General features: G+C 48.5%; 1 protein-coding gene across 5 annotated transcripts in view; it reads left to right on the plus strand.

Moving 5' to 3' along the window:
• Positions 1 to 2436: 2436 nt before the first annotated feature.
• entpd1 (ectonucleoside triphosphate diphosphohydrolase 1) overlaps positions 2437 to 25642 on the plus strand; it is a 30553-nt gene continuing 7347 nt past the window's right edge. The window contains exons 1-6 of one of the 5 annotated variants that reach the window (XM_059947252.1): positions 2437 to 2992; positions 17820 to 17935; positions 21733 to 21850; positions 22205 to 22355; positions 24002 to 24161; positions 24769 to 24978. In XM_059947252.1, the coding sequence (XP_059803235.1) occupies positions 2974 to 2992; positions 17820 to 17935; positions 21733 to 21850; positions 22205 to 22355; positions 24002 to 24161; positions 24769 to 24978 (774 nt within the window). In that variant the 5' untranslated portion in view covers positions 2437 to 2973. The other 4 variants (XM_059947256.1, XM_059947255.1, XM_059947254.1 and 1 more) reach the window with 4 other exon arrangements.

The following is a 25642-nucleotide window of genomic DNA, read 5'->3' on the forward strand; positions in this document are numbered from 1 at the left end:
CACAAGGTGACAAGAGTGAAGACTGGCTGTATTCATTCAGTCCCAGACTACCTGCTTGCCTCCAAATATCTGTTAGTGCCCTCATAATGACACCAATCCATTCCAACATTCCTCTTACAAACAAGCTGGATGAACTCAGCAGGTCGGGCAGCATCCGTTGAAAGGGTCTTGGCCCGAAACGTTGACTGCTCCTTTATGGATGCTGCCCAACCTGCTGAGTTCATCCAGCTTGTATGTGCGTATTGATTTGACCACAGCATCTGCATTGTACTTTGTGTTTACCAACGTTCCTCTGCATTGTTCTCACCACACTGACCACTGTGCGTGGCTTCTTAACTTTACTCTGTGATAACAATGTACTTGCTTTAACGATCTGCCATCGCAGCAATATTAAACCAGTATCAGAAGCATTCCTCTATTTGTTTAAACTATCTCGTACACAGGTGACTTGTTTTCCTTAAGCATAGCCAAATTTCCTCATCTTCTTGGTGATTTTCACTCTGCACGATATAGTCATTGGGTGATACAGCTGAGAAACAAGCCTCTCAGCCCTACTCCAGTCACCTATCTGAGCCAGTTCCATTGGCCTGCAGTTGGCCCACATCCCTCTAAACCTTTCCTACATATCATGTACCTGTTTAAAGATCTAAACATTGTAAGATGCACTCCCAAGCAACTTGTTCCACACACCCACCACCCTGAGTGTGGAAAAACTTTGCCTCTCAGGTCCCCTTTGAATCTTTCCCCTCTCACCTTAAACCTATATGCTCTAGTTTTAGACTTCACTTTCCCTGGGAAAAGGACTACGTGCATTCACCATATCTGTGCCCCTCAGGATTTTCAAGTCCTCCAGGTCTGGTTACCCCCTTGAGAAGTTGTTCAGTGTTTAATCTGTTCTCTAGTGGGGTGAAAAGAACAAGCATAATCTCACCAATATCTTGTACAACAGAAACATGACGCCCCAATTCGTGTAGTCAACGTCACAGCAAATGAAGACAAGCATGCCATGTGCTTCTTCACCACCCTGCCTAACTTTGTCACTACTTCAGGGAACTATACACCTGTATCCCAGGGTCTCTTTGTTCTTATTACTCCCTGCCTTCAATGTCTTAAGTCCTGCCCCAAACTTACCACAGTGCATCACTTACATTTTTCTGAGTTAAATTCCATCTGTCATTCCCTTGCCCACTTTCCCAGTTGATTTAGAGCCCGTTGCGACCCTCTTCGCTGTCCGCCATACCACTCATACAACAGTTGTCTGCACAGTTACTAATCATGCCACCGGGAGCCTCCTTCCAATGAGCTGTGTCTGCATCCCCGCACCAATGCTGGCTCTGACACGCCCCTTTATGGTAGTTGCCACTCATGCCTCTTTCTCATCCATTGATGGTTGTATTCACATTCTCCCTCTCTCTTTACATCAGGACTGGGACTTCAACAACTTACTGCTGATTGTCCCCTGGCCACATAAGCGGATGTTGAATGGGTGGGTGAGCAAGCTGTCAAAAGAGATATTCGGCAGAGGCATGGCTACGGGTGTAGGCATGAACATACCGGCTGGAGAATGAGTGAGGAAGTGTAAAGGGAGACAGAGGTCAGATGATGGGGAAAAGAGATGAGGGATCATGGGAAGGGAAACAAAGGTTAGGGTCCTCGTGTGATGGGAGATGGAGGTCAGGGCTCCTCATTTGGAGGAAGGTGAAGATCAGGAGACATCAGGTGAGAGAAACAGAGATGAAGGGCTTTGGGAATGGAGATGAAAGTCAGGGATCCTCACATGGAGGTCAGGAATCATTGACTGATAGGAACAGAGACAGGGTCACGGTGAGGAAGATGAGGGTCAGGAGCTTCTCGTACACAAACACAGAAGCTTAGCATGCAGCTAGAGCAGAAATGTGGCATTGGTCGGGTAACCTGGGGAATGGGGGTCCTACTACAATCACAGAGCACTGGTGAGATACCAGCGGGAGCAGCACCTCTGGGATTATGGGGGGCAGGGGTTCTCCTTTACAGAAAGAGTGTGTTTTTTCTGGGGTTGTTTTGAGAATTGAGGTCAGAGGACCAGATGTGATCTTATTGAAACATACACGACTCTGAGGGAACTCAGCAGACAGATGCTGGGCTGTTTCTCCATGGGATAATTAAGGGGCCTAGTTCAGAACAACTGTGTGAAACTAGACTGCAGAGAGGAGCAGGAACTTATTCTGTTATGGGACCGAGGACGTTTGGCACTCTCTCTCATAGAGAGCTGAGTCAGACAGAGATAAGCAGATGTTCACTCTACAGGGATCCTGGGGCATGGGGAGGATTAACTACTTACAGTGAACTTTATTCTGAACAGATCCTTTCAGCCAACCCATCTTTAGTGAAGATATTGTCCTTTAGAGTTCTCGTTCATTGTCTGAACCAGATACTGTGTAGTGATTGCTCTTGCCTGAGTGCTCCCCATTGCACCCTCCTCATTCTCCAGAACAGATCCAACGTCTCCTTCCTCTTGGGTTAGAGGCCTCCTTGAGAAGGAAGTTTTGAAACTTTTCAAAACTTCAAAACGCTGGTGATGGAAATGAAAACAGAAACTTTGGCATCTTTGTGCAGGGTGGCAGCGGCAATGCAGAGGCTCTGGGTCTTCAGCCTGAAACACCTCCCACAGGCGTCGCCCGACCGGCCGAGTGTTTCCACCTTCCTCTATTGCAGACGGTGACCTGCCGTTGTAGGGGTGACCCGTGCGATGACCCCTCTCTGCGTGCCTGATGTCCTTGGGTCGTTCAAGGCTCGCACTCCTTGTAAGGAAGCTGTACTGTGAAAGGTCGCGCCGCTCACTACATCTGTTGCACCGCCTCCAGCCCGCCTCTCTCCCCGGGCAACAACGGCAAGGCCGCGACTATTTAACCGGGCTTCCCGTTACCTCTGCCTCACATTCCGGACATCCTGGGCTGTGGAAGCCGGGAGCAGGGCTCTGGACCGAAGACAAAGATGCCAGAGTCGCAGGAAGGTAGGATGCAGGAGCGGAGCGTCCGGACGGCTTTCAGATCCGGGGGCAGTTGAACGAATCGGGGGGTTCACGAGGAGGGGTGTTTTCGGCGCCAGAGGATCCCCGGGTACTGCCTCCGGGACACCAAGCAAGTCTGAGGCTCGGTGTCCATTCCGGACGCCCCGTATCCATAGCCTCTCGGTCCCCTGTTCACCCTGTCCGTCTGAACCCTCTCCGCTCCTCTCGCTCTTTGACTGCTATGTCCCCCGCGGGGTTAATTTTAACGGGTTCCCAGTCCCTGCCCCCGCTCAGTGAATCTGCCGCCGGGAAGGGGTAAGGGAGACGATATCCCGAGATAATCAATCGTTTCGGGAAGGTAAGGGTTGACTGTACCCAGACACCGAACTTAGGTCTGATGACTCCTGCAGAGGGAGTGGGTCCTACTGGGTTTTTTTCTGGGGGGTGATGGAGTGGGGATTAGCCCCGCAGATACAGTGCTCTCAGTTTCTGGTCACATTGCGGCCACCGTGCTGGGGCTGGAGAGAGGGAGAACGTTCCGCCCGCTTCGGTATTGAACTTTATTGTTGTCGGAGCAGGAAAGTCAAATCACGTTACGGTGCTGTTCTTGTGCGTGTAACGAGGGCGATTCCTCGCATTAGTAATGCAGCCTCTTGCCTGCCTGTACCTGTAACCACCGCGTCTGTCACAGGACGGGCTGCGATCTCGGGACGTTAAAAATTATTAAAAGGTGGAAACACTCAGCGGGTAGAGCAGCGTCCGTGCGGGGAGAAACAATTCATGTTTCATCCCGAAGCATGTTTATCAAAACTGGCGAGAATGCGGACTGGACGCTGGAAAGTACTGAGAGCGTGTCCGCCACCCCTCAGCCGTGACCGGGTCATCCTGTCTGCAGGCTGGGTCTGAGGAGATGTGAACTGTTCAGTGACTGGTGAACATCCCCACCTGCGTGTTTGATAAACTCCTCAGCGTCTCCGTGAGGATGTGACGAGCGGGCTAATCAAGGAGGACTTAGGGATCACGTTCAGGATGCCGATTCCTTTCACGGAAGGGTTAACGCGTTGAAGAGTGGCTGGGCGGGCTGCAGGAGACAAGAGCACAGGTGCCAGAGAACACCACCATCTGCAGGTAGCCTTGGAAATAAACCTGGAACTCCCTGCCCAGCAGCGCTATGGGACCATATTCTCCAGCACTGCTGCCGTTCACGCCTTCCTCTCAGGGCAATGAGGGATCAGCAGTAAATGCCGACCTGGTTAACAATATGCTGATCTGGTGAAGTCATTTACGCACAGAACAAAGTTTTTCACTCTATCTCAGTACCAGGGTACAAAAATAATAAACCAATTGACTGTACCCAGACCCTGAAGATGAAAGAGAGGGGCTCCCCTCCAGTGCTGTTGTCGGGGGAAGGGGGAGGGTTGAGGAATCTAACCAGCTGAAATGAAGGAAGACCCAGGAGGGTGAAATGGAGTCACTGATGTTCATGTCACTGCTGTTGTCCCTACTCCTGGTGCCAGCAGCTGCTGTGGAACCAAATGGCTCAGTATTGTGTGTGGTGGGTGCAGAGTGGGAGGAGGTAGGAACTGCCCTGTCCATCTGCAGGCAACCCACTAATGTCCAGAAGAGGTGGGGTGACCCCATTGTAATTCTGTCTTGCCCCTTTCCTACCCCATCCTGCACACCCCTTTTGAACTCTAAGGACCCTGCCTCAGCCCCATTGCAGTCGAACATTCAAATAATCCACAGCTTGAAAATATTTCTCCTCCTGCCTTCCATCCTCGGCTGTAGGACCCAAGCTCTTAACCAAAGTTAACCCTTTGTAAATGAAAGCGGTGTCTCGGGGGAAAACATGTGGTGGTTGGACTTGTACAGTCTGTAGGTTACATGTCTGAGAGGTGATCTGATAGAAAAAGTGTTAAGCAATGCAGAAACAGGATGTCCCTGTGCCTGTGACAAACCATCCTACCCATTTATACAAATCCCACCAGATCCTTAACCTTCCCTGTCTTGGTTCATCCAGATAACTTTTAAACTTTGAAGTATTGCTGGCTCCACTACCCCCTCAGGTAGTGGATTCTGGACTCCAAAACCCTGTGGGGAGAAGAACCTCTGATTCCCTGCTACTCCTCATCCTGAAACCTGTTCCCCTCAGTTTAACACCTCTATGATGGAGAACCGTTTCCCACTGTCCACCTTACCCATGCTGTAAGAGGAGAACATGGGAAATATCAAGTGGACACTTTTCTGGTGGGATGTCTACAACTGGGGCTCAGTGTCTCAGACAAGGAGCTGGATGAGGTGAAATATTTTCTAAGGTTTCTGAATCTTTGGAACTCTCTCTCTCTCTCAAAAGATGGATGCAGAGTCTTTGAAGGTTGAGTTAGAGGGTGTAGGGAACAGGATGGTCCAATGTAACACACACACAAAATGCTGGAGGAATTCACTAGGTCAGGCAGCTTCTATGGACGGGAATATAGAATCAACATTTCTGGCTGAGACCCTTCATCAGGACACTGTCTGGCCTGCTGAGTTCCTCTAACACCTGTGTGTTGCTCTTAAAAGAAGGAATCTGATAAGAGAGGTGGGAAGGAGAGTGGATCACGGAAGAAAGGGGAGGAGGAGAGTTCCAGTCTTGCTGCCAGTTTCTGAGCGAGTCTCCTCTGCACCTTATACAAGGTAGTCCCTAGCCCTGGAAGACCACCTCTCCTGTGGCTAGGACCTCACTGCTGAAGGAGCAATCAACACTCAGTATTTCCTGCACCTTGACTGGTGTCTGCAAAGAGGGCTGGTGTTGCCTCACCTCTGCTCTCGACAGTGACTCACACCCTCTCCGGTAATAAAGCAGAAATGAATGTGTCAGAAACTCATCTTTCTTCGGAGCTGGTGGTTTTGAGCTGTATCTACAGCCCTGGCTGGTTGCACGTTATTGTTCCGCTGCCCGTAGCTGTGATCTAGTTTTTTTTTATTGAACAGTTGGTGGTTTCCTGTGAAAGCCTGCTGTGATGCACAGGAAGGTTAGGTGGTCGGCGAGTGGGACAGAGAGGTGATCACTTCACTCATTATTCTGCTATAGAATCATAGAATACTACAGTGCAGAAAGAGGCCTTTCAGCCCATCTAGACTGTGCCAAAGTTATTCTTCCTGCACCTGGACGATGGTACTCCACACTCTTCCCATCCATGTACTTATTCAAACTTCTCTTAAATGTTGAAATCGAACCTGCATCGATCACTTCCGCTGGCAGCTCATTCCATACTCTCACCACCTTAGGTTTCCCTGAAACATTTCACCATTCACCCTTAACCCATGACCTCTAGTTCTTGTCTCACCCAACCTCAGCAGAGAAAGCTTGCTTGCATTTACCCTGTCTATACCCCTCATAAGTTTATACACCTCTATCCTCATTCTCCTACATTCCAGAGAATAAAGCCTTAACTTTTTCAACCTTTCCCCATAACTGAGGTCCTTAAGTCCCAGCAACATCTTTGTAAATTTTCTCTGTGATCTTTCCATCTTATTGACATCATTCCCGTAGGTAGATAACCAGAACTGCACACAATATTCCAAGCTAGTCTTCACCAATGTCTTATACAACTTCAACAAAACATTTTAACTCCTGTACTCAGTACTTCGATTTATGAAGGTCAATGTGCTTAAAGCTTTATCTATCTGTGATACCACCTTCTATGAATTATGGACCTGTATTCCCTGATCCCTCTGTTCTACTGAACTCCTCAGTGCCCTACCACTCACTGTGTGAGTTGTACATTGGTTTGTCCTCCCAAACTGCAACATCTTACACTTGTCTGCAATAAATTCCATCTGCCATTTCTTCAGCTGATTCAGATCCCATTGCAAGTTTTGATAGTCTTCCCTCTGTCCACTACACCCCCAATCTTGGTATCATCTGCAAATTTGCTGATCCTGTTTACCACATTATCATCCACATCGTTGATGTTGATGACAAATAACAATGGACCCAGCATTGATGCCTGTGGCTCACCGCTAGTCACAGGCCTGCAATCAAAGAGACAACTATCTATTACTACTCTCTGGCTTCACCCATGGAGCCAATGTCTAGTTCAATTTACTACCTCATCCTGAATGCCAAACGACTGAATCCTTTTGACCAACCTCTCGTGGGACTTTATCAAAAGCCTTGCTAAACTCTGTGTAGACATTAGCCACTGCCTTGCCTTCATTGAAAAATTCCTTAAGATTGGTTAGACACAATACCACACCCAAAACCATATTGGCTGCCCTTAAACAGTCCCTGTCCATCCCAATACTTATATATCCTGTTCCGTAGAATACCTTCCAATAACTTGCCCACCACTGATAACAGGCTTCTTCTTGGGAGTCTTTCTTAAACATACAAACAACATTTGCTATTCTCCAATCCTCTGGCACCTCACCTGTGGCTAAGGATGTTTTAAACATCTCTTCTAGGGCCTCTGCACTTTTTGTACTTGCCTCCCATAGAGTCTGAGGGAAAACATTGTCAGGCCCTGGCAATTTATCCACCTAATTTGCCTCAAGACTAAAAAGATCTCCTCCCCTGTAATCTGTATGCCGTCTATAACCTCTCTGTTGAGTTGTCTTACTTCTGGAGACTGTTTCCATCTCCTGAGCAAATACAGATGCATTAAAATCCAGCTAAGATCTCCCTCATTTGTTTTGCCTCTATCCTTAGATGACCACTCTGATTTTCAAGAGGACCTATTTTAACCCTTGCTGTCCTTGCATTGAAATAGATGATACTCAACCCTAGGTAGTATATGTAACATATATGTTTTTACTTTCAACTTCCTAAGCTTATCATCTAGTTCCCCCCACAGCCACTTCACATGCTCTCCCACCACACTGGTTCCCATCTGCCTGCTGGAGGAAGTTTTCCTTTAATTTTAAAAATATACTTTTATTTAAAGAAATATACCCAGAGAGAGGTGGTTTGTGCTGGTTCACCTTCACTGTGGCAGTGAAGTAGCACGCTCCCCTTACAAATCAGCCACTGGCTTAACACGTGAGGGCCCTTCGATCACATCCGCCACAGCTAAGGTCCTGGCCCCAATGTGAAGCAATGATGTTTGGCTATGAGTGTTTAATGAAACTGAATGATTGAATCAGAGAAGTCCAGCCCAGCAGAACAGCTGTTATGCAGGGGATGAGACAGTAAATCTAAAAAGGGCTGCCAGCCCTAACTTTGCCCAGGGTACCCTGGCACACTCCTGCTTGCACTGACACCGGAACATTCTGACACGCTCCAGCTCAAGCTGAGACCACCATGGAGTGGAGAAGGCAGGGCAGATTCACTGCTTTGTTACTGCAGGACGTCTCACTCACTCACACACACACACACACACTTCAGATTCAACAAACCTGGACATGCAGAAACCACCCAAATCTGGTTTTATGAACAGTCATTGGCAAAAACAATTCAACGTTGTAAATGGCAAAAGAAAAACTTTTCTATCCAACTAAGGAGAAAAGTTCTGTATAAACAAGCTGCTTCTAATGAAATAAACAGCGTTCAGTTATCAGAGGAAAGGTGTTCCGTCCCTCCCCATGGCCTGTGAGCCGTGCACTGGGTGTAGTGTGTGGATCAGTCTCACTCCAGCCCTGATCAAGGGGGAGTGCCCCCGTCCCTCTCCAGCGATGGAGTGTCATACCGAGGGAGGGGCGGGACTGTGGCTCTGCTGAAGTTGCTTGCTGTGTTGGAACAACACTATCAGGCAGGAGGTTCTTGTTCTAGACAAGAACTGTTAAGTTAGGAAATAAGTTTCTACCCCCTGGCTGCGGGACTTCCAAACTCCTTTGCCACCACCCAGGTCTCATCACCTATGAGGCGCCAGTTTTCTTTTTGACTTGTGCAGTGAATACATTTTGTGCTAAATGTCAATTGTCTCTAATACATTTCACTATTTGCTAATTTATTGTGGTAATATTACTTTGAGTTGTGTCAAACAACACACACAAAATGCTGGTGGAACACAGCAGGCCAGGCAGCATCTATTTGAGTTGTGTGTAAGTTATACATACTGTATTGTACACCTTGGCCCAGAGGAATATTGTTTCATTTGACGGTATACATGTATACAGTTGAATGATAATACACTTGAACTTGAATCATTGTAGCGAGGCCTTTAGGTCCATTAAGCAGCTGCCAGCCCACCACAGGGTGACACAGTGTGTTCTCCCAATCCTGAGCTCCCAAGTTTACCTAACCTCCTTTGGTAGTTGACAGCTGGACCTGGTTCTTGCGGCCAGGGAGTTCAGACACTCCCCCTCACGTTGTTCCTGCTGTGCCCACAACTTCACCGAGGGGAGACCTTTGTTGGAAGGTGAGGTGATGGGAGTTAGCTGCTGTATGTTGAGGGTGACCAAGGAAGGTGGATGTACAGGGAGCTGTTTGTGCTGAAGCAGTCGCAGCTAATACTTACTGGCATCCCCGGGCACTCCCTCAACTGGTCAGGAAAGAGTTAACCAGGTGTGGGTGTGTTGACCCGTTTTGGCCAAGCATGGTGGTGTCCTGTGGTTCCTCTGCACAGTGAGGCTTTTCCTGGTCTCCATTCAGTCACCTTCACTGAGACCAAGTTCAGCTTTCAACTTAAAACCTTCACATTCAGATTCAATCTCACATCCGCGTGCGTGGGTGTGTGGTTGTGCAAATGGAAGCATGTAACTGTGTGTACCTGAAGCATAGAAATAGCCCAGCACCAGAGGAGACCATCTGGCCCACCAGGCCATGCTTGCTGACCATGGACCTGCTTGGGTTAACCCTACCGTTCCGGCCTCCAGCTCTCCATTCCAAGCCCAAGAGGGAGTGTTTCCCGGGGAGGAAAGTTCCTACCTCTCTCACCCTCTCAGGCAGTGAGTCCTAGACCCCTTGCTCAATGACTGAATAAGTATTGCAGAGACATAAACCTTTAGTTAATATCTGAGGCGTTGCCTGGTACTGTTGTGCAATTCTACAATCCTGTCCTTGGTGTCACCCCTCATTCTCGCAACCACAGCCTCCTCTTCAACGTGCACCCCTACTACAGGAAGTCAAACCACACATCTGCCCATCAATACACCACTTTAGCTGTTTCTCACCAGCACCCTCTGCCGCTGGACCACAATTGCTTCATCCCTGCATTTAATTTACCCTCCTTGTTGCTTCTGGTTTTCATGTGGAACTGCAGCACTTCTGGCATCAAAGCCCCAAGGTTCCTCTGCCCATGAGAAATTCCTCATGTGATTATCTCTGTGTGCCTGTCTGTAAAAACGTGTGACTGTGTACTGGTGTTCTTGATTTGTTTGGGGTGTGTGTGTGTGTGTGTGTGTGTGTGTGCGCGCGCGCACACGCGCGCCACGCGTATGGAAGAGGTCAGGTGCTGAAGACATTGTTCCTTCAGGTTCCTGAGTTGGAACAGGTCAGTTGAGGGATGGGTATGATTGTCAGGATCAGAATGGAGCCAAACTCTGTCTCAAACAGTCACTGTAGGGCCAGTGCATCCAGTGCGTGGAGACCCTGGAGCCTGTGTACCAGTGCACAGAAGCACTGGGACCTGTGTACACAGTGTACAGGGGCTCCAGAGACACCGCAGTGTTCAGGAAAGGGATGATTGGTGTGTGCAGATGCTGGGCTGGTGGGCATACAATGGGATAGACCATAAAACATAGGAGCAGAATTAGGCCGTTCAGCCCATCGAGTCTGCTCCGCCATTCCATCATGGCTGATCCAGATCCCACTCAACCCCAGGCACCTGCCTTCTTGCCATATCCTTTGATGCCCTGACCGATCAGGAAATGATCAACTTCTGTTTTAAGTATACCCATGGACTCCACTGCACTCTGTGGCACAGCATTCCACAGATTCACTACTCTCTGTTTAAAAAAAAAATCCTTCTTACCTCTGTTCCAAAAGGTTGCCCCTCTATTTTGAGGCTGTGCCCTCTAGTTCTGGATACCCTCACCATAGGGGACATCCTATCCACATCCACCCTATCTAGTCCTTTCAACATTCGGTAGGTTTCAATGAGATTCTCCTGTATTTTTCTAAATTCCAGTGAGTACAGGCCCAAAACTGCCAAACGCTCCTCATATGTTAACTCCTTCATTCCTGGAATTATCCTCATGAACCTCCTCTGAACTCTCTCCAATGACAACTTATCATTTCTGACATATGGGGCCCAACACTGTTGACAATACTCCAAGTGCGGCCTGACTCGTGTCTTATAAAGCCTCAGCATTATCTCCTTGCTTTTATATTCTATTTCCCTTGAAATAAATGCCAAAATTGCATTTGCCTTCTTTACCACAGTCTCAACCTGTAAATTAACCTTCTGAGGGTTTTACACAACAACTCCTAAGTCCCTCTGCACCTCTGATGTATGAACCTTCAATAACAGACTGCACTATTGTTCCTTTTACCAAAATGCATTATCATACATTTCCCAACACTGTATGCTATCTGCCACTTTTTTGCCCACTCTTCCAATTTGTCTAATTTCTGCTGCAATCACATTGCTACCTACCCCTCCACTTACCTTTGTATCATCTGCAAACTTTGCCACAAAGCCATCAATTCCATTATCCAAGTCATTCTCAAACAATGTGAAAAGTAGTGGTCCCAATACCGACCCCTGAGGAACATCACTAGTCACTGGCAGCCAATTAGAAAAGGCCCCCTTTATTCCTACTCACAGCCTCCTGCCTGTCAGCCATTCCGCTATCCATGCCAGTATCTTTCCTGTAATGCCATAGGATTTTATCTTGTTAAGCAGCCTCATGTGTGTCACCTTATCAAATGCCTTCTGAAAATCCAAGTAAATGACACCCACTGCCTCTCCTTTTCCCACCCTGCTTCGAAGAACTCTAATAGGTTTGTCACGCATGATTCCCCTTTACAGAAACCATGCTGACTTTAACTTATTTTATCATTAGTCTCCAAGTATCCCAAAACATCATCCTTAATAATAGACTCTAACACTTCCCCAACCAGAGGTTAGGCTTAAAATATCTTAACCAATGCATCTGCTATCTCTTCAGCAACTCTTACAGAACTCTAGGACATCCCTCTGGTCCAGGTGATTTATCCACCTTAAGATCTTTGAGTTTGCCTAGCATTTTTTTTTCCCTTTGTAATAGCAAAGACACTCACTCCTGCTCCCTGACGCTCATGGACTTCTTGCACTCTGCCAATATCATCCACAAAAAGACTGATGCAAGGTATCCATTAAAGTTCATCTGCCATTTCTTTGTCCTCAGTATTACCTCACCAGCATCATTTTCCAGTGGTCCAATACCTACTCTCACCTCCCTTTTACTCTTTATATAGCTAAAAAAAAATTGATATATTATTAGTTTACTTGCCCTCATATTTAATCTTTTCCCTTCTTATATCTTTTTTAGTTGCCTTTTGTTGGATTTAAAAAGCTTCCCAATTATCCAACTTCCCATTCACTTTTGCTACCTCATATGCTCTTTTCTTGGCTTTTATGCAATATCATAACTTTCCTGGTCAGTCATGGTTGCCTGCCATTTGAAGACAACTTCTTCTGTGAGACTTATCTATCCTGCGCCTTGTGAACTATTCCCAGAAACGCCAGCCATCTCTGCTCTGTCATCATCCCTGCTAGTCTTGTCCTCCAATCCCCCTGGGCAAGCTCCTCTCTCGAGCCTCTGTAATTCCCTTTATTCCATTGCAATACTGATACATCTGAGTTGTGCTTCTCAATCTCAAACTGCAGTATGAATTCAATCATATTACAGTCACCGCCTCCCAAGGGTTCCTTTACATTAAGCTCCCTAATAAAACCTGAGTTATTTCGCAACACCCAATTTAAGATAGCCTTTCCCTGAGTAGACTTAAGCACAAGCTGCTCTAAAAAGCCTTCTCTCAGATATTCAACAAATTTCCTCTCTTGCAATCTGACACCAACCCGATTTTCCCAACCCCTTGCATATTGAAATCCCCCATTACAATTGTGTCATTATCCTTATTTCATGCTTTTTCCAGCTCCTTTTGCAAACTCAACCCCACATCTTGGCTACTATTTGGAGGCCTAGATACAATTCCCATAATGGTATTTTTACCCTTGCAGTTTCCTATCAACCCACAAGTATTCAACATTCTCTGACCCTTTGTTACTTTTTCCTGAAAAACGTAATTCGGTCTCTTACCAACAGACTCACACCACCCCCTATGCCTTCCTGCCTGTCCTTTCGATACAAAATATATCCTTCGATGTCAAGCTCCCAACTATGGGATGCTGGGATGGAAGGTTCATGCTGTGACAGAGGACTGTATCTGTTATTGACAGAGAGAGGGGGATGGGTTGTTCAGTGTTGGGGAGGGTTTTTGAGACGTGCTGGGGGAGTTGTATGTGCACAGAGAGAGTGCGTGGGGGGGTTGAGGGTGTACAGAGAGGCAGAAGGTGGTGACATACAAACAGAACTTTTTAAATTTTATAGTTTTATTGATGTTGGTCATTGGTTCAAACTCTGGAAACTCCTCGAGGCAGCCCTCCCTCTCACAGAGGGATCTCAATGCCCTGGTGTGCCTGGGGATGACCAAAGGCTCCGAGTGGGCTGGTCAATTCCAACTGGCAAAGATCTTGGGAGGAGAGAGAGGGTAAAGGGGAGATGAGAAGGTAAAGGGGATTGGAGGGGAGGGAAGATGGGAAGGGAGTGGAGGGGAGATGAGAGAGGAGAGAACGTGCTGCTGTACTTGCTGAGATCAGAGGTGGGGCACAAATCCAACTCAGCCTCTGGCTCCAGGCAGGGCATGAACCAACTGCAGCTTGAATCCGAGTGGCTCAGGGTGGAATCCTGTAACTGTTCCTGGTTATGGTGTCTGACTGGATTTTACAAACGGGCAGAGTTTTAACCGGCTGAGTTTAGCTGTTGTGTCTGGGCGGCTAGCAGCTGCTGAATGGACACTGGTTGGTTCTGATGTGGGCTTTCCTGGGCTTATCTCACTTAAGTTTTTGTGTTTCTGGTTAACAATGACTGTTGATTGTTTGTCCCAAAGGACTAACATAATGTGGCAAACATCAGCGGACAGGAATGTTATTTTTCCATGGGGACAGAAGGTATTTGAAGAGACGCCAAGCTGTGTTCTGGAAGTTAAGGAAGGCATAATGGAGGGGGGAATTCCTGATCTGACTGATTACATTTTTTGTGACGTACAGTGGAATTGTGGTGCCAAGGTCAGACAGGAAGCAGCTGTGGGTGTTTCTCCCTGAGGGTGCCTGCAATGTGTCCAAAACAAAACAGTTTCCACGCACATGGAGAGCACATTTCTCTTTCAAGCTGTGCTGCTCCCGCGACTAGAATCATTAACATTTAGCACATTTTGTTCCAAAAGCACAAACCCTGTTAGGGCAAGTGATCAGACAATGCAGGCGTGCAGCACTCAAACAGAGACATGCAAGACCACACATGCTGGGCTCGGGAGGAAAAGTCAGAGGAACTCAATGGGTTGGGCAGCGTCCAAGGAGGGGAAGGGGCAGGTGATGTTTCAACTGGGAGTCCTGCATCGGAACTGGCGCTACCTGAACCACCGACTTCACTGAAGTACACAGGTCATCAGCCAGGCTCAAACTCACCACGGAAGATATCTGCTGCTTTGCGGAGAAACTGAATTCGACAGGGTGCCATGCCAAAGAGCAGCAGTTGCCTGTACCCACTTGAGATGCCACTGTAGTCAAGTCCATTCACTCCGGATGATGTTAAAAAGTGTCTGAGAGCAGTGGGACTGAACATGACATCACAGCCATGGGAGTCTAGGGAAAAATAATTGGATCAAACCTCCCACGAAGATGTTAGCTATTGGACGGTCAGCCATTCCAGACTAGGACATCATTGCAGATGAGAAGATGCCAATGGAACTGGACGTTGTGTAGTCGTTAGTAAGTGTCCCCACATCCAAGTTCATGCTGGAAGATGATTGATAAGCAGCCAGAGGTCAGTCGGTCTCATCCTACAGAGATGTCCTGGTGTGGGATGGCAGTTATTTAGGAAGAGAGCTCTCCAACTTATCAGGACAACGAGGGACATGTTTTGCCAGCAACACCCACACCCTGAGCTCTCCACAGTACCCTAAACTTCACAACCTATTGAGGGTGAAAATTCCTCCTCACCACCAACACCATGGTCAAAACCTGTTCTAACTCCTTCCACAGAACATTACAAGATCTTCACCATGCATCCTGGGAATCAACCTGATGATCTTCTGTGCAAAGTTTTCAGGGCAGAGTAGCCCACCAAAGTCAGTAAGGCTGCATTGCTCAAGGTGTGGTCACACCATTCCCCACACTGCGGCAGCAAGGCTTCCCTACCTTATAGTTCACAGAAACAGGCCCTTCAGTCCATCTAGTAAATGTTCACTGATCTTCCACCCAGCCCCATTGACCTGCACCTGGACCATATCCCTCCGTACCCTTCCCATTAATGTACCTATCCAAATCACTCAAGTGTTGAAATCAAACCTGCATCTACCACTTCCACTGACAACTCATTCCACACTCTCACCATCCCCGAGAGAAGTTCCCCTTAAACATTTCACCTCTCACCCTTAACCTATAATCTCCTCTTCTAGTCTCATCCAACTTGTGGTGAAAAGCCTGCTTTCATTTACTCTATCTATACCCCTCATAATTCTGTATGCCTCGATAAGATGTCTCCTCATTCTCCTGCGCTCCAAGGAAAAAAGTCTAACCTATTCAACCTTTCTCTATAGCTTAGGTCCTCAAGTCCCAGAAACATCCTTGTAAAATTTCACAGCACTCTTTCAAGTTTATTGAAATCTTTCCTGTAGGGAGGTGACCAGAACTGCACACAGAACAAATATTCGGCTTCACCAACATCTTATACAACTTCAGCATAACATGCCAACTCCTATCATGAAGGCCAATGTGCCAAAAGCTGTCTTTATGACCCTATCTACCTGAGATGCCACTTTCAAGGAATTGTGGACCTGTATTGCCAGATGCCTCTTCTCCATCATGCTCCTCAATGCTCTACCGTTCACTGTGCAAGTCCTACCCTGGTTTGTGTTCCCAAAGTGCAATATCTCATACTTACCTGCATCAAATTCTGTCTGCCATTTTTCAGCCCATTTGTCCCCCTGTGCACCGTGCCTGTAGCATCACACGGGCCTTCATGACCAGAAAACCCACAGGTACCTGCACCAGTTTTCCCAGTCTCACCCTGCTGGGTTATCTTCCACAGAAGCCACATTATACTCCCTCTGTCTCGCTTTGCTCCTTGCTGCATGCATTCTCACCTATCTTGGTATCATAGCTGAACTGTAGTTAGCCCAACGCTTTCCAGAACCGGCGACGCAGGTTCAATACCGGTTGTTCTCCCCGGGACCACGAGGGTTTCCCGCGCTCCGCAGGTGATCCCTCCCGCCCCTCGGTCACCGCCTGCGTGCTCGGTTCGCCGAGACCATGCCCGCACTCGGAACCGACCGGGGTTGAAGGGAGGCGCGCTTAAGCGCGGCCTCGGAGATAGGAGGCGAGCGGCGGGAGGGATGGCGAGCGGACTGAGGGAACCGCGCAGGCGTGTCGGTGAGTGCCCGCGGACGGGGGCGACCGACACCGACGCTGCTCGGTTTGCCCTCTCCTCCCCGCGGCGGCTGGTACGCGTGGGCGGCAGGCCAGAGGATGCCCGCGGGACCCGGAGAAAGGCTTCCGTGGTGGCACCCACACACTGGGCTCCCCCCGGAACTCCTGCCTGTAATCGGCGGGACCTTGCCGATCGGCTGTGAGCTCGCTCAGCCTCGTATAAATCCGGAGCTGTAGTTTCACTAACGATGGCACCTCAGCAGGTAGAACATTCACAGTGAACGGTCGGTCGGTCGCTGGAGAACGCTGTAAGATCAGAGGGATCTAGAAGTCCAAATACAGGGTTCCCTGAAAGGGGCAAGTATCGAGAAGGTGGGCAAAAGGGCCCGTTTCTGTATTGTATGACTCTTTTGATTATTTGTAGGGGCCAGCACAGAGAGGATGGGCTGAAAGACCTGTTTCTATGCTGTCTGATTATAATTAATTATTTGTAGAGGGAGGCCAGCACAAATTGAATTGAATGATCTTTATTGTCATTATACATAGGTACAATGAAACTCTGGTTTCCTCTCAGGCAATCAAACAAAGAGGTAGATAAAAACAAGACAGTAATAGGAAAACAGTATTAAATAGATAAGTAGCAGAAACTAAGTTGCAGCAGCACCAGAGGATGGGCTAAAAGGACTGTTTCTATGCTGTATGATTATAATTAATTATTTGTAGAGGTTGGCCAGTACAGAGAGGATGGACTGAAAGACCTGTTTCTATGCTGTGGAGCTCTAAGGAGCTGGTTGTCTCTTTCCTGCTTTGACTTTGAAATTTAAGGAGTTGAATTTATAGTCATTTAACTTCTTTGGGGTTAAGGACAATAAAGGTAGGGTCGACAATATTGAAAGATGGACGAAGCTGGTAACATCCACAGGTGCCAGAGCAGAAGGTAGCCCTGGCTTAGGACAGTGTGTGATCAGAAACAGGGTATGGAGGAGATCACTGAAGTAGAGCCGGGCCAATGTGAGCCAAGCCTGTTCCTGTTGTATGTGCTGCTCAAACACCCCGGGAATGATTCAGGGAGAAGGGAATAGTCGGGGAAATGGAGCATAGGTTGATGGGCCACGGTCTCATTGATGGTGAGGAAGGTGAAGCAGCACTCTTTCCCTTTCCTGTGTTCTAGAGATAGTGACACAAAAGGGAAAGAGAGACCCTACCAGAGTATTCCATACCTGGCTGGGTTACTCAAGGAAACTGACTCATGCTCTCTTTTCCTTTATTTCCAGGGATAAAAAAGTGCAAGCCCTTTTTTGGTCTCATTGCCATCCTGGGCCTAGTTGGTGTGGTTGTGTTGGTGGCTGTGGGTGTGATGCAGAGCATGTCGGTTCAACGGAATCTGAAGGTAATCGTCAGCTGCATCAGGAACTGCTGGTGTTGGTCTGTGTCCGGCATGGTTACTGTTTGTGAAAGGGTGGCGGGGCGTCACTCCCTTGGAATGTTGAGGTCTGTGTGCCCACTGGCCCCTGTTTTGCTCGGTGGCGGAAATCAGTATTGGGAGGTGATGCTGAAGTACCCTGAACAAGTAGCTTCTGTGAATATTGTAGGTGCCTCACACATCAGCCACTATGCTCAGGGTAGGGGAGGGAGCAAAGTTCAGGGTGTGGACAGGACACCGGACAAGTTGCTGCTTACCATGAATATGGTTGATGATAAAGTAGGCTGTGTTTGAAACCACTCTAAACAATCACCTCCTCTCTCCTGTACTCAGTGTACCAGCTTCCCTTCCTAATGCCACACCACCCTACATGAAATATCTCACCATTCCTCATATTCGCTGGGTCTAAGTCCTCAAACCTCTTCTCGACAGCACCCTGGGAGCATCTTCAGCAGAGGACCTTGTCAGTAGCAGTGTTGGAATTGGCAACGAAGGCTAGTCTTGTCACAAACACCCTAATCCAGAAATGAAAAACTAGTAATAGCTGCCCTGTATAGTGGCAGGAACATTCCCCAGGTCAAAGTTATTCAGGAATGGGTAAGAAATGAAAGCTTGCCAGTGACAATAGGAATAATGTTTAATAGCTTAATATTTACCATTAACTGATACTAGTTATTCCATTTTCTCAGTTTGATCGACTTAACTGAATTTGAACCGTGCTTCCAGGACACAAGAATGTACAAAACCACTCTACTGTTCTACACCAAGTCAGAGTGGCTTTCTGCTGTTGGGTCTATCATAGAAACATAGAAATCTACAGCACAATACAGGCGTTTCAGCCCACAATGTTGTGTCACATAACCTACTCTAGAAACTGCCTAGAATTACCTACCACATAGCCCTCTGTTTTACTAAACTCCATGTACCTATCTAAGAGTCTCTTAAATACCCTATTGTATCTGCCTCCACCACCATCACCAGCAGTGCATTCCACGCACTCACCACTTTCTGCATGAAAAACCTATCCCTGACATCTCTGTACCTACTTCCAAGCAGCTTAAAACTTTAACCCCCACTCATGTTAGCCATTTCTGCCCTGGGAAAAAGCCTCTGGCTATCCACACAGTCAATGCCTCTCATCATCTTGTATACCTCTAATAGGTCACCTCCCATCATCTGTTGCTCCAAGGAGAAAAGGCCAAGTTCACTCAACCTATTCTCATCACAGCCTCTCCAATCCAGGCAACATTCTTGTAAATCTCCTCAGCACTCTTTCTATAGTATTTACATCCTTCCTGTGGTGAGGTGACCAGAACATTACCTCTCGGCTCTTAAAATCAATCCCACGGTTGATGAATGCCAATGTACCATACGCCTTCCTAACAACACTGTCGACCTGTGTAGCAGCTTTGAGTGTCCTATGGACTTAGACCCCAAGATCTTTCCGATCCTCCACACTGCCAAGTTTCTTACCATTATTACTATATTCTATCTTCAAATTTGACCTACCAAAATGAACCACTTCACACTTATCTGGGTTGAACTCCATCTGCCACTTCTCAGCCCAGATCTGCATCCTATTGATATCCTGCTGTAAACTCTGACAACCCTCCATACTATTTACAACACCCCCAACCTTTGTGTCATCAGCAAACTTACTAACTCACCCCTCTATTTCTTCATTCAAATCATTTCTAAACATCACAAAGAGGAGGGATGACCATCTGACATAAGCAGCCTTGGACTTCTTCCTGAGTGTGGACGACCCGTGTCTCTCACTGTCACTCCCCTATCAATATTTAATAAAACATTGGTGGCTTCTTTAGCTCCTACCATGGCCACCTTTGTACAACAGGAAAGAGCTATGGCTGTCCTTTGCAGGAAATCCCTCCACTTCTGCTGTTGCATCCTCTCCAATACAGCATCCCTACATTTCTTGCAATATGAAAACTAGAACTGTCCCTAATATACTATTTCCCAGTGCATTCTACACAGGTACCACCTCTGACATCCCCCCCCCCCACACTTTCAAATGGTTCCATTTATTATCAGAGTACGTATACAACCTGGCATGCTTAGTCTTTGCAGACATCCACAGAAGAACCCCAGATGAATAAACACCAGGAAGTGTTAGAACCCCAAAGCCCCCTCTACCCTCCCCCCCATGCAAGTAGCAGCAAAGCATCAACCTTGCCCCCCCCCCGCCCACCCCCACCAATTTCAGCAAAAATAGTGTCGGCATCCACCGCCCACCAAGCAGCAGTCTGCAGTCAACAAAAACTATTGTTTACCTGACAGTTCACGCGCCAGAGGCTCCCACTCTCTCTCACTAACAAAGGACAGAGAGATGTCACCCATTTCACAGTGAAAGGCGAGACTGGCAGTTTATGATGTTACGGTCTGCTTTTTATTCTGAGATTCTCTGACCCGAGAATTGGCTGCAAACTCTCCCCATCATCCAGAGAGAGAGAGTGTGATCACTCGGCTACAGAGACCTCAGTCCCTACATCTGATGCAGTGAAATCCTGCTGTTCCTTCTCCCACGATGCCTCAGTTGACAACAGCAGCCTGGAATTGGTCATCCAGGGGAATCTTCCTGGCAGCGCCTGGAGAATGTTGGGAAACAGTTCCTGCTCCTGGGCGAGCTCCAGGAGCAGGAACTCATCCACCGTTTTAAAAGAAAGCACAGTTTGAGCACCATTGCAGATCAGGACCCCGACAGAACCCCAACCACCTTGAAAAGATAAAAAAGGAGACATTAAAGAGAGATTGTAAGTTGTTTTTACAGATGACCATCCAGTCATCTTAAAATTATGCTCCTTCATTTTAGCCATTTCCAACCTGGGAAAAAGTCTCTGGTTATCCAGTTGTTCTATGCCTCTTATCACCTTGTACTTCTCTATGAAATCATCTTTCAGCCATTCAAACAGAATGTTTGCTCAACCTATGCTCATGAGACATACTCTCTAGTCTAGATAACATCCTGGTGAATCTCCTCCACACACTCACTAAAGCTTCTACATTCTTCCTATAATGAGTTTACCAGTAAGGAACACAATATTCCAGATGTGTGTAATATTGTTTACTTGAGTAGGAAATCCATTATTTCTGATCCACTGATAGGTCTACAGGCAGTGGGTGTGAACTTGTTGCTGTTATGTTGACTCAAATTGCAGATGCTGGAATCTGGAGCAAATGCCAACTGCCGGAAGAACAACAGCTTAATTTGCATCTGTCCTGATCCAAATTGTTCGTGCTCCCTTCACATACACAGACGGCACTTTACACATTGAACTTTTCTAGTTGTTTATAAGTTACGGTATATAAGTGTAATATTATCTACCAACATCCAGTTGTGGATTCTGGCTAGTATCCTGGAGCCTGGACCATCAACTGAGAAAACAGTTCAATTAAAAGTTATGAAATTTAACAAACACGAGATAATCTGTAGATGCTGGAAATCCAAAACGAGAGCAAAATATTTTGTGTCTGTTGCCAAGGAATTTAAACTGGTTTATTAATCCGATAGTTAAAAACTAAGTTAGATATTCCCAAGCGCCAGAGAGATCCTCTGCATTTCGCCGGGGGGGGGGGGGGGGAAACCCAACTGGCCACGTGATTGAGCGGGTGAGGTCACCGAGCAGGCGCGCTGTGGGCGGGGCTATATGGGATGACTGGCGGGCGACAAGGGCGGGGCTACGGCCGCCCCATGCGCCGCGGGTGCGGGAGCCGGGATTCCCCACCGACTGTCTGCTTGTTTACAGTTCGGCATTGTCCTGGACGCCGGCTCCTCACACACCGCGCTCTACATCTACCAGTGGCCGGCGGAGAAGATGAACAACACCGGACTGGTGAAACAGCTGACGTCCTGCAACGTGAACGGTGAGGCGTGAGCCGGTACTAGCCTCATATTGACCCTTCCCTTCTGCACCCAGGCTATTAGCCACCTCTTCCCCACCTGTGTCCCACTTAACCCTCCGCCCCCGTTCTCACTCCACCCCCTTCTGCGTCCTTTCAGCCATGCGCAACCCTGCCCCATATTCCCCTCCCAAGTTCCAACCCTCCTGGGATCAAAATAAAAACGCTGTACCTCAATAAATGTGACAATAATAAATCAAAGTACCTCTCTCCCTCACCTTTGCCAAAACCCCTGGCTGATGGGTGTGATGTTTGGTGTGTCCGCCGCTTGCCTGGTGGGATACTGCGTTATCACAGTGTGCCCCCTCCCTTCCCCAGGTCCTGGGATTTCCAGTTACTGGAGTAACGTGGATCAAGCTGGCCTCTCGCTCAAAGCCTGCTTGGACGAGGCTAAGCAGAGTATTCCTAAGGAGCAGCACAGCGAGACGCCGGTGTACCTGGGAGCCACGGCCGGCATGCGCTTGCTGAGGTCAGAGTCCGTCCGGGGGGGTGGGGGGGGGTTAAGGGGATATTGCTATCTGACATGTCAAGTGCCGACCCGCTTCCTGTCCCCTCTCAATCCCGCTGCCTCTCACTGTAGCAGCAAGTGGTGGAAACACTCAGCAGGTCCGGCAACATCTGTGGAGAGTGAAAATCTGACTAAAGCAGAATACTTGGTCAAGCAGAATCTGTGGGGGCAAATAGCTGCCCACACCTCTCAAACCCAGTGCCCGGGGTGGGGGTGCAGCCCATCTGGTCAAAAGACAGGGTGCTTTGGGCCAGCTTCACTGTGGAAACAAACTTCACAGAGGCAGAGGAGGTGGGGTGGTATCCAGACTGCAGCTCTGGATGTCTGCGGGCACCGCAGGCTGGCACTCTGTAGAGTGACCTCTCCGAGATGAGGGGGTCTCCACTACAGACACAATCAGCACCAGCTGCAGTTGACTGGACTGGCAGTGAATTGTTGGGGGTGGGAAGGTTTCAGGAATCAGACAGGGAAGTGAGCACAGATCGCAGAGTAAGGTGCATCACAGGTGGAGGTGTGATAATTGCGAATATGTCTTCATTCTGGGGTGGTGGACAGGAAATGTGTGGAAGATGGGGATGGGTCTGTCACTGTCAGTGAAGGAGGAGGGCCCTTGTGTGGGAGAGGCTGCATGCTGAAGTGAGGGAGCTGCAGATGATGAAACGGAATGATTGCAGGGAGGGAGGGAGGGTGAGTTAGTGGGCTTATGGTGGGCATTGGTGACTCTCCACTGCCTGAGACGGAGGCAGAGAAATCCAGAAAGGTGGGGGGGGGGGGGAAGCAAAGCTGGTGAGAGAGTGTCTGTTGGTTTCTGCAACAGTGCTCAAACTGCACCAGAGGCAGCAGACTGCAGCTGTAACAAGAGCAGCAGTCAGGGTGTGGGGGGGGCAGGTGGATGTCCAGCCCTTGGCAGAGGTGGAGGAGCCCTGTGCTGGGGAGTGGGAAAGGACGGGAGCCGGCTGTCACAGGGTCCAGCCCCCGAAGCCAAGTGAGAGGCACGGGTTCCCGGGTCGCAGTCGGATCCCTTTTGTGTCTCGCCTGGTGTTGAGATTGACGACCGGCTTCTCACTGCTGATGCCAGTCCATCCCCTCCCTCAGGGAAGAGCCGGTACCCATCCGCCTCCTCCCTCAGAAAAGAGCAAGCGTCCTTCACCCCCTGCACTCCTCCAGAAGCTGTCCGTCCCTGTCCCGACCACACAACACGTTGCCCTGCCTTGCTGTTATCTGCCCTTCAAATCCTTCAGGTAATGGTAACACCTTGTTGGGAGGAACAATTATTACCCCTCAACCATCAGGCACTTGAACCAGAGGGGGGTAACTTCACTCACCCCAACACTGAACCATTCCCACAACCAATGGGCTTACTTTCAAGGACTCTTCATTTCATGGCCTGCTTATTTATTCACTGTTATTATTTTACCTTTTTTTTCTTTTGTGTTTGTAGTTTGTTGTTCCTTGCACATGGCCTGTTTATCTGCCGTGATGCGTGCAGTCTTTCATTGATTCTATTGTGTTTCTTTCTTGATGCCCACAAGAAAGGAATCTCGGGGTTGCACTGGATATGGTGACAGATATGTAGTTTGATAAACAATGTACTTTGAACTTTGCAGGTTGCAGAACCAAACTCAGGCTGAGAAGCTGCTGCAGACCGTGGAAAAATTCATCGGCTCATATCCGTTTGATTTCCAGGGAGCGCGGATTATAAGCGGAGCGGATGAAGGAGCATTTGGCTGGATTACTATCAACTACCTGATGGGGAACTTTGGCATGGTACTCCCCCCACCCACCCACCACACTCCTCGCGTGGCTGTAGGGCTGTCCCTATCATCCAGTCCAGTTCTGATGAATGCAACCACAGGCTGTGACCCTGAACACAATCCCCCACCGACCCCTGCTCCCCTTCTCGTGAAAATTATCCCCACACCCCTTTGACTACTACAAACTTTCTGTGGAATGAGCCTCAACCATATACACCATCCCTATACCCCCTTGACCTCTGCACCCTTCATCTGGGATGACTCCTGTCACCCCCTCCCATGAACACCATCCCTAGAACCCCCCCAAACCCCGACCACTGCACCCTTTCTCTAAACTGACCCCCGCCACTCCATCCCATGAACTCCATTTGTTTGTTTGGGATGACCCCTGCCCCACACCCCAACACTGCTCTCCACATCCTCAGCCAGTCATTCAGTGCTCGTCTGGGAGCTGAGGATGGTGGGAAGCAGGCTTGAACATGGGGCACGTTTGCCACATTCAGTTGGCCCATTCTGTTAGGAGGCTGACCTAAGGAGATCCAGGGAGGTGCTGGTGATAGGGCTGATTCCCTGTGAGTTCTATGTTTTCCTGACTCTTCCTTTCCCGCTTTGTGTCCCAGGTTAGGGCTGGAGGAAATCCTAACACTTTGGGAGCCTTGGACCTGGGTGGAGCTTCCACACAGATCTCGTTTATCCCCGACAGCTTGATAGAATCGCAAGAAAACTCCATGGATTTCCGCTTGTACGGGAGGAGTTACCACATGTACACACACAGCTTCCTGTGCTATGGAAAGGACCAGGCCATGAAGATGCTTCTGCAGAGTCTGATGGTAAGGAGAAAATGGCACTGAGTTCCCGCGTAGACCGACAGCTGGCCAGAGGCCAGGTCAGTCTCTCGCCTCCCACCATAAACAGGAGGGAGAGTTGGCCACCGGGCCCCTTGTGCAGTGGAACCACGGCTCTCCTTTCCTGTTAATCCCCTTAAGCCACATCTTCTCAGTACGTCAAAGTCTGAATATGTTCAGCAGCCACTCCCTCCTCGTCTCTCAGGTCGGAGACTTCTGAAGCTTCACGCGTGCCTGAGAGGAGCTCTCTCTGAAATTGATGAGGTCAGGGAGTGACTGCGCCTGCTTCTAGCGGACCTCGAGGAAAGGTGCTGGAGATTTTGAAATGTGGCAAACGTGCCCCGTGTTCAAGCCTGCTTCCCACCATCCTCAGCTCCCAGACGAGCACTGAATGACTGGCTGAGGATGTGGAGAGCAGTGTTGGGGTGTGGGGCAGGGGCATCCCAAACGAACGAATGGAGTTCATGGGATGGAGTGGCGGGGGTCGTTTGAGAGAAAGGTTGTAGTGGTCGGGGGGAGTGGCAAGGGTCCCTTATCATCACCAAGCAATGCCAGCTCAGATGCAGACAAGCTGTCATCAAAGAGTTGCTACAGCACAGAAACTCAGTTGTGCCAACCGCGATGCCCGTCCGCAGAGGAGCTCTCCACC

Source organism: Hypanus sabinus, chromosome 22 (genome assembly GCF_030144855.1).
Source record: "Hypanus sabinus isolate sHypSab1 chromosome 22, sHypSab1.hap1, whole genome shotgun sequence".
Classification (NCBI taxonomy): domain Eukaryota; kingdom Metazoa; phylum Chordata; class Chondrichthyes; order Myliobatiformes; family Dasyatidae; genus Hypanus; species Hypanus sabinus.